Source organism: Cottoperca gobio, unplaced genomic scaffold, assembly GCF_900634415.1.
Source record: "Cottoperca gobio unplaced genomic scaffold, fCotGob3.1 fCotGob3_384arrow_ctg1, whole genome shotgun sequence".
Taxonomy (NCBI): Eukaryota; Metazoa; Chordata; class Actinopteri; order Perciformes; family Bovichtidae; genus Cottoperca; species Cottoperca gobio.
The window spans coordinates 77,668-86,523 of NW_021166976.1; the positions used below are offsets into that span (position 1 = coordinate 77,668).

Below are 8,856 nucleotides of genomic sequence, written 5' to 3' on the forward strand. Positions count from 1 at the left end.
GAACACAAACTGGTTCCACTGGAGAGGAGCTTGATAGCTGAAGGCTCTGGCTCCCATTGTACTCTTAGAGACTCTAGGAACTACAAGTAACCCTGCAGTCTGGGAGCGTAATGCTCTAGTTGGTTTATAAGGTACTATGAGATATTTAAGATAAACGGGAGCCTGACCATTAATTGCTTTGTAATTCTACTCTGTATTTTACCGGGAGCCAGTGCAGAGCAGCTAATACAGGAGTAATATGATCCCGTTTCCTAGTTCTTGTCAATACACGTGCCGCTGCATTTTGGATCAACTGAAGAGTCTTAAGCGACTTTTTGGGACAACCTGATAACAATGAGTTGCAGTAATCCAGCCTTGAAGTAACAAATGCATGGACTAGTTTTTCTGCATCATTTTGAGACATGATGTGTCTTATTTTTGCAATGTTACGTAGATGAAAGAAGGCAGTCCTTGAGATTTGTTTTATGTGGGAGTTAAAAGACAGATCTTGATCAAAGATGACGCCAAGATTCCTTACGGTGGTGCTGGAGGCCAAGTTAATGCCATCCAGAGCTTCTATGTCATTAGACAATGCGTTTCGGAGGAGTTTAGGGCCAAGTATAATAACTTCAGTTTTGTCTGTGTTTAACATCAAGAAGTTGCTAGACATCCCTAGACAACACCCTAAAATCAAGCAGAACATGTTTTAATCATGAGGTGTCTAAGTGGCCTGGAATGGGGACAAGCTTACATGAAGAAATATTTAAGTAAGCTACTTGATTATGGTAGTAATTTATAGTTTTATAGTTGTACCTAAATGCTAAATAAGCTAAAAAAGATACAAGCACATACACAAGACATAAGACACAGTTGTGGATCAAAGTCTTTTGGGCTATAAAATGTTAGTTTAAAAAGTCCAGAGTACATCCAGGTGATGTCTTCAAATGTCTTGTATTATCAGTGGTACAAAACCCAAACATACTTTATTAATTTCATTATCCATTATATGTTCATTTTACTGTGCAAGTCATGCAAAACTGAACCCTAAAAGTCCCATCACTCAATCCCACTGCACATTTCTGAACTATAGTCTAGTGTAGAAAATAGGGGGTATAATACCCATCACGTCTTGACTGATTGTACACCTACTCATCTCTGATGCAATATTCACAGGCAATAATCTGCTGAAAATTCATCGTTCATCATTCTGAAGTTATTGTGTTCACTATGTGTGTTCATTGTAAAGTGTATCAGTTGTTCTGTACTGTTATTGTTGGGCATTGAATAACATATGAAATGTCCATACAATATGTCAATTAGTCAGGGGCTCATCAGTTTACTCAATGATAGAAAAAGGGTCCCTTAAGAATAAAAAGCTGTTCTTGTTCATTTGATTTTATCAGTGTTTTGTGATTGGACAGGGTAATGGAACTAGAAAGTGAAACACGCTCAGCTGCTACTTTATTAGGTACATATGGAAAGGAGATTTTTCAACCTTCACTGATATGAACGCGATAGACTAAATATTGGAAACACCTCCCAGTAAAACAGAGGCCAATTTAACTGCATCTAATTGTATGTTCTGAAACTTTAGCAGAACAACCTGACAAATTAATATATAAAACACTAGTTTTTTAACAAAACTGTCTCCTACAAGGTATTCATTGTGTTCATCAATGCTACAACTTTATATAAACTCAAGAGTAAAATTAATATGGTAAGAAGTACGTTTTTTGTCTTTACTTCCTGTTCTTGATTCATTTAAACCTGCATGTTTTGTAACTTTGTATCAACTACAGGAATGACATCTGCTCACAGGAATAGTTATTTGTTTAGCGCATGCTCAGTCCCGCTCAGAAGACAACCAACCCCGTGCGAGCAACAGCACAGTCACATTAGCATGAGCGGATATAAATAGACCGCTCTGTGCTCCGGGACATCTCATCCGACTCAGGACAAAGATCCACTGCTCATCATGCCGGACGCCATCGTGAAAGCGCCCAAGAAGGGCTCAAAGAAAGCCGTCTCTAAGACCGCCACCAAGACTGGCAAGAAGAGGAGAAAGTCCAGGAAGGAGAGCTACGCCATCTACGTGTACAAGGTGATGAAGCAGGTCCACCCCGACACCGGCATCTCCTCCAAGGCCATGGGTATCATGAACTGCTTCGTGAGCGACATCTTCGAGCGCATCGCCGGTGAGGCCTCCCGTCTGGCTCACTACAACAAGCGCTCCACCATCACTTCCAGGGAGATCCAGACCGCTGTCCGCCTGCTGCTGCCCGGGGAGCTGGCGAAGCACGCCGTGTCTGAGGGCACCAAGGCCGTGACCAAGTACACCAGCTCCAAGTAAACTGCTGTGAAGTCAACTACTCAAAGGCTCTTTTAAGAGCCACCCACTACATCTGGAGACTTGTCCTGTCAGTTAAACTATTTATTATACAGTGTACAATATTTATAATTTCGTTAATATAACATTTACAAATAATAACTTTGGTACAGAACTGCCATTGCACATGAATTACAGGTGTACAAATTATCCTTGTCAGTCATAGTTAAATGTCCTTTTCTGCCTGTATTTTAAATGTCTAAACTAAATGTAATATATATTGGTTGTACAACGTAATCTACCTATGACAAACGCCAGTGCTTTATGCAGGTAATTTCCTGTGCATCTAAAAGTCTGTCTGAAGACACTAGCGTGTCACTTTCTTTTCATCACTGTGTACACCACACAATTGGGACTTGAGATGAAGCCAAAACAATGTTGCAGCAAAGAGATTCTTCACACTTGTTGAGACTTTAATGTTCTGCAGTCATACCGAGAAGAAGATGCAAGTGTGTGTGTGTGTATATATAGCAAGGTCAAGTAAAACACACCTGGACACACCTGAAGACCTCAGGCCAGTTTATTGCCATCAGATGTGTAAGGTTGTGTAAAAACAATAAATAACAATTATGCTATTAGATATGGTTTTATTTGAATTCTTTATTTTGTGACTATTCACCATTATCTCAACAGGTAGGGAGGTTAATTAACTGAAACCTTCAGTCAAAATATCAATAGGAGGCATTCTCACAGACACACAGGTCAAGTAAAACTCTCAGACGAAGAACACGTAACAAAGAAGTGAAGTTATTGTGGAAATGTGCTGCGAGGCCTCACAGTGGAAATTCACTACAGGGTCAAAACATTCTAGTTCAAATATACAAACTCAAGGCTTTTTACATTACAGGTCATTTAGCAGACGCTCTTATCCAGACCGTTTTACTGTTTTACTGTATGTTTGGTTAAATGAAACTAAACAATTAAATATGACATGTGACAAGTTAAATATGTTTAACTGATCTACATATATATCAGTATCATATCATATAGTTTTAAAAGACAATGTAAACTAATTCAACTTAGGCTTGGGTATTGTTGCAATGAACAGTGACAGTGTGTTTCACTGAACTTCATTGTTTCTGATATTCCCACATTACATTTCTGTTATGATTGCTCCAATATGTATATAGTCATAGTTTAATCCTGCTATATGTTGTTGCGCTGTTGGTAGTTATAACAAAACATGAAGTTTAGTGAAGACGGAGTCAAGAATTCAATCTTAAGTTACCACAAACAGCAACCACACAGCTACAACAGAGCCCATTTATATGACATTATTATTATTATTATTATTATTATTATTATTATAATAATAAATTACTTTGTAGCTCTCCGGAGATATAAATGGCAGGTACGTGTTTATATTTAGTGGAAATCACTTATATGGATCAGTTTTAGGCTATAGCCTAATTACAATTTGAAATATATGTTCTTATATAATACTATTGTATTTATATATAGTTATAAGCAGTACAGTCATTTAAACATTTGAAATAAGTATAAAAGTCAGTAAAAAGCAGAATAATGTAATTACTTTATATATCAAATATACAAATGATTAAATTGTAATCGGAATGACATATAAACTGGGGAAAGGTCAGTAACTGCTCATAGTGAGCTATTTCAGCATTGTAATAAATAATTTAGTGCAATGAATAATGGTTGTGTACTTTTCCTTTAGCTGCTAACTTAAATAAATCCTAATGTAATGACAGTAAGAATAAAGAGGAAAAGGCTCTTTCAGGATGATGTGGTGGCTCTTAAAAGAGCCTTTAGTGGGAGCTGTAGTTCAGACTGATGACAGCTCACTTCTTCTTGGGTGCTGCTTTCTTCGCTTTGGGTTTGACGACCTTCTTCGCTGGGGCTCTCTTGGCTACAGGGGCCTTTTTCACCACCTTCTTGGGGCTCTTTGTAACCTTCTTGACGGCCTTCTTCGGGCTCTTGGCGACCTTGTTGGGGCTCTTGGCGACCTTGTTGGGGCTCTTGGCGACCTTGTTGGGGCTCTTGGCTACTTTCTTGGCCGCTACGGGTTTCTTCGCCTTCTTCGGAGACTTCTTTGCTGCTGCCGCGGGCTTTTTGACCGCTACAGGTTTCTTGGCTGCGGGCTTCTTGGCTGCAGGAGCGGCTTTCTTGACCGGCTTCGTAGCCTTAGTGTCGGCAGCATTCTTGTTCATCTTGAAGGAGCCGGAAGCCCCGGTCCCCTTGATCTGGACCAGAGTCCCCTTCTCGACCAGGCTCTTGATGGCAGTCTTGACGCGGGACTTGTTCTTGTCCACATCGTAGCCTCCGGCAGCCAGAGCCTTCTTGACGGCGGTCGCAGACACGCCGCTCCTCTCCTTGGATGCGGCCACAGTTTGAACGATGAGGTCGCGGACGCTGGGGCCGGCCGCCTTCGGCTTGGAAACCTTCTTCTTGGCTGCTTTGGCCGGAGCGGCGGCTGGAGCTACTTCTGACATTTTCTGCTCAACTTGTTGTCCTCACGATAACACGAGAGTCTGACTGTTGAAGAGCCCGGAGCAGGAGGCTGCACTTAAACACACCATGAGAGCCGTGGAGACTCAGCCGGCTCGCTGCTCCTCTGTGCAGTCTGAAAGCCGGGCCACTTGTGTTTTCTCTGCACTGGTAAAAGCCTTAAAACTAAATGTAGGAGAAGTGCTGAAGGCTGACAGCGAAGGGACCGACAGCAGACTTGTGTCTCTTCATGTTGAAGTCACGAGGAGCTCTGATGCTCTCTGCATTTTGTTTGTAGAGCCTCCAAACCTCACATATTCACCACCGTGGTCAGCACTGCTCAGCGGCTTTTCACACTCATTTCTCTCCTAAAATGATTTAAAATGCATCAGAGCTTCATCAAAAGCTGTTTTCCAACTGGCCCACGTGTTTGTTCAGGGACTCCGTGTAAAAACAATCTTCTGCTGTTGATGAGTTTGTAATAAACTGAAGTTTTCTGGTAACAGCAAACACACTGATGATGGCCGAGGCTCATGGTGCAGTTTAGCCAGACTTCCTATCAGAGCTGTGAACATGTCCTCTGCTGAGGACGACTTTTAATATAAATAGTTAACAATTATACTAATAATGATCAAACACACTGACAGATACATGTCACCTGTCAGAGAAGCACAATAAGTGGTTTTACATGTTAGTTAAACTGTTTCACTGATAAATATATCAGTGCTGAACATTAGAAAACTTAATTACGTGTCACACAAGTTATTTACATAACTATTAATTATTTACATTATTGTATCTTTGTTACACATGCTATGTAACCGAAGATACACGTTTAGTTATATAACCTGAATGTGTGGTACCAGGAATGCCAGCTGTCAGTTTGCACAAACACCCTGGACCATAGATATACAAACAATAGACATTACATCATGACTCATCCGCCTGCCATCTAACCGGGGTATTGTTTACAATCCAATGGGCAGCAACTAATTTCTTTACCAAAAGGACCACAGACACCAGGCAGCATGTCCCACTCAGACAGTAGATTGTTTTACTAACTGCTGATTCAATGCAAATCAAGTTTAAAGTAAACACTGTTAACAAGGAGAAGGGCTCGTCTTCAGTCCTTCACAAATCCAGCTACATCACAATCTACACAACAGCTAGTAACCACATCACACATTGACAGCAACACGGAACACTAACAGGCTAATTAATGTAAGAAAAGGCAAAATAGTAAGCAACTGCCTGCCTATAAACTATTGAATCCACTGATATCAACTTAAAAATATGTTGATATTCAGGCAAAATTGAAATTAGAGTATATGATGAAACAAAACATGATTTGTTATCTTGGAGCTATAATTTTTTTTTTTTAGCAGAATCTTGTTTTTGGTTAATTGTAATCTGGCACAAAAGTTTTATGCTCATTACTTTATATAGATGTGTGTTGGTAGATGATTCCATGCTGGAATGTAAAGTAAGAACACATCACATCTAGTGTTCTACATGGAAGCCCTCCCTGCTGACGCATCACAAAATACAGATGAAGAGCAAAAACTGCGTGTTGGTGCCGGAACATTGGACAGATATATGTGGCTGTGACTCACCTTGGGGCTGTTATACTTGCCTTGTCTGTTCTATTTTATATAAGCGCACAAAACGCTAAATAACGCCACTCTCACTTCGTAACTGTTATAATGTAATAATATGCTGTTTAAACAGGAAATCATCTCATTATGTTGATGAAAAAAAGAATAAGTTCAAAGCAAATTTAAGTTTTACTTCCAAAAAATCAGAAATAAAAATAAAAACAATGAACAAATTATACCTGTAATAGATTAATACGTATTGTATATGAATCAGTTTGTTTTAACTGTTTAGTTTAGTTTGAAAAGGCAGCCACTCATCTGAGATTGCTCAAGGATAGTGCAGCATTTTTGATAAAGTGGATGTGCTTGCATGATACACCAAGAGGCATACTGACAAAAGCTAAAAATGCTATACAAGTAACAGCTCTGAATGACCCTCCTCACGTGTCGGCCCATGTAGCATGTTTCAGGCAGCCTTCTGTGTTTTGCTAATATATCTCTTTTTTTATCTGTCTTTGGTAAAATAGGCGAAGGTTGCAGCATTGTAGAGTGTGGGCCTGTGGTAAAAACAAGACATGTTTGTGTGCATTAGCATCGTATACATACATTTGATAAGACATTCACAACACATCAATGTGTCCACATTTTACACATACAGCCGTGATCCTAAATGAGGAAAAGTCAAAATAATTTCAGGGAGGAGAAAGAGGGAAACTTTTACTTCAGAGAACTCAAAAGGGTAAATGTCTCAAAGTGACCTAAAACATAAAACCCTCTAGCATTTAGCCAGTACAGTTTTTTGATCAAGTACGTTTTTCCACAGTGTGAGATTCTTACTTCCCAGTGAGGGACTCTTCCAATGTAGTGAGTCGATCATGTGTCATGTTTATAATTAGCCCATGGGATGAGATACATTTAACATTAATGCAGTAAAACCTCCTTTATATAAGTGTATGGTAACTGATGAAAATATTACGGCCAGAATGTATCCAATGTGTATGTAACCAATTTATTCGAGTATGTTGCAAAGAAAAGTGGTGACAGTTGCATCCCTAAATGTTGTAGTTATAGTATGATTTAGTTTGAAATGAGTGACTAACAATTATGCTATTATACAGGATTGTTTTTTTGATTAATAATCAAATAATAATTAATGTAATAAAAGGGGCAAACCCTTAGCAGAGTTTGGAGAGAGCCATGAACATATCAAAACCAAAACATACATCCAGTACAACTATAATATTAGCCTTTAAGCAATTACGGATCAGATAATTGAAAGAGCGCGAGGCTTCACCTCGCAACCCCCTGTCCGGACACAGAGGGAAGATTACACATATGGCAGCTGTCACAAAGGACCTCCTGTACCGGAGCTGGATCAGTCTCATAATAACAATACATGTTACCTTTAAGGGTTAAAAGGCATGTGAAACTACGCTCTTTATCAGCAGTCATCGAGTAAACATGTTGCAGTAGCTAGCTGTTGGCCTATAGTAGAGTTACATGTATTTACATTATAGATAAAACTAAAGGAGGTCTTGCTTTAGTTGGAGGTGTGTTTGGCTCTTAAAAGAGCCTTTTTGTGTGATCAAGTCGATTCCGGGGATTTACTTCTTGGTGGCCTTCTCAGTCTTCTTGGGCAGCAGGACAGCCTGGATGTTGGGCAGCACGCCGCCCTGAGCGATGGTCACTCCTCCCAGCAGCTTGTTGAGCTCCTCGTCGTTGCGGACAGCCAGCTGCAGGTGACGGGGGATGATACGGGTCTTCTTGTTGTCGCGGGCAGCGTTTCCAGCCAGCTCCAGGATCTCAGCGGTCAGGTACTCCAGCACAGCCGCCAGGTAGACGGGGGCTCCGGCTCCGACACGATGGGCATAGTTACCCTTCCTCAGATGTCTGTGGACACGGCCGACAGGGAACTGGAGCCCGGCACGGGAGGAGCGGGTCTTTGCCTTCGCTCTGGCCTTTCCGCCGGTTTTGCCTCTTCCACTCATTTTCGGATGTGCTTTCTAAGTCGGTACACAAACAAGTGTTTCCTCAGCACCAGAAGCCCTCCTTTATATGTCCGCGGGGCGCGGGACGGTGCACAGACCAACCAGAAAAGAGGCTTCCAGCAGAGCAGCAGAGGGCGGAACACTCTGGATTTTGGCGGCACATTTTCAAAGTTTTTCCGCCAATGAGCAGCGGAGATCCGGGCGGTGGGCCGCTCCTCTAGGCGGTGCTGAGCTCCGAGGAGCCCCTCACCAATCAGGAGCCGGAGGTCTGAAGCAGCGTCACCATGTCACAGCCGGACCCACAGTTTAAGAGCCGCGTGTCTCTTTGTTGAGCTACATATTTCTCCTGTTCAGAGAAAGAACAAGTCATGGCAAGAACCAAGCAGACAGCCCGTAAATCCACCGGAGGCAAAGCCCCCAGGAAGCAGCTGGCCACCAAGGCTGCCCGTAAGAGCGC

General features: G+C 41.4%; 3 protein-coding genes across 3 annotated transcripts; 1 reads left to right on the forward strand and 2 right to left on the reverse strand.

The window, feature by feature from the left end:
- Positions 1–1,901: 1,901 nt before the first annotated feature.
- Positions 1,902–2,945, forward strand: LOC115005874 (histone H2B-like). The gene has a single exon (XM_029427846.1). It carries the CDS (start codon positions 1,955–1,957, stop codon positions 2,327–2,329), a length of 375 nt encoding a protein of 124 aa, XP_029283706.1. The 5' UTR covers positions 1,902–1,954; the 3' UTR covers positions 2,330–2,945.
- Positions 2,946–3,722: 777 nt separating this feature from the next.
- On the reverse strand, positions 3,723–5,033 carry LOC115005870 (histone H1-like). Its single transcript, XM_029427843.1, has one exon. It carries the CDS (start codon positions 4,819–4,821, stop codon positions 4,171–4,173), a length of 651 nt encoding a protein of 216 aa, XP_029283703.1. The 5' UTR covers positions 4,822–5,033; the 3' UTR covers positions 3,723–4,170.
- A 2,382-nt stretch (positions 5,034–7,415) lies between these two features.
- LOC115005872 (histone H2A-like) lies at positions 7,416–8,443 on the reverse strand. The gene has a single exon (XM_029427845.1). The coding sequence runs from the start codon at positions 8,397–8,399 to the stop codon at positions 8,016–8,018; it is 384 nt and encodes a 127-aa protein (XP_029283705.1). The 5' UTR covers positions 8,400–8,443; the 3' UTR covers positions 7,416–8,015.
- Positions 8,444–8,856: the final 413 nt, after the last annotated feature.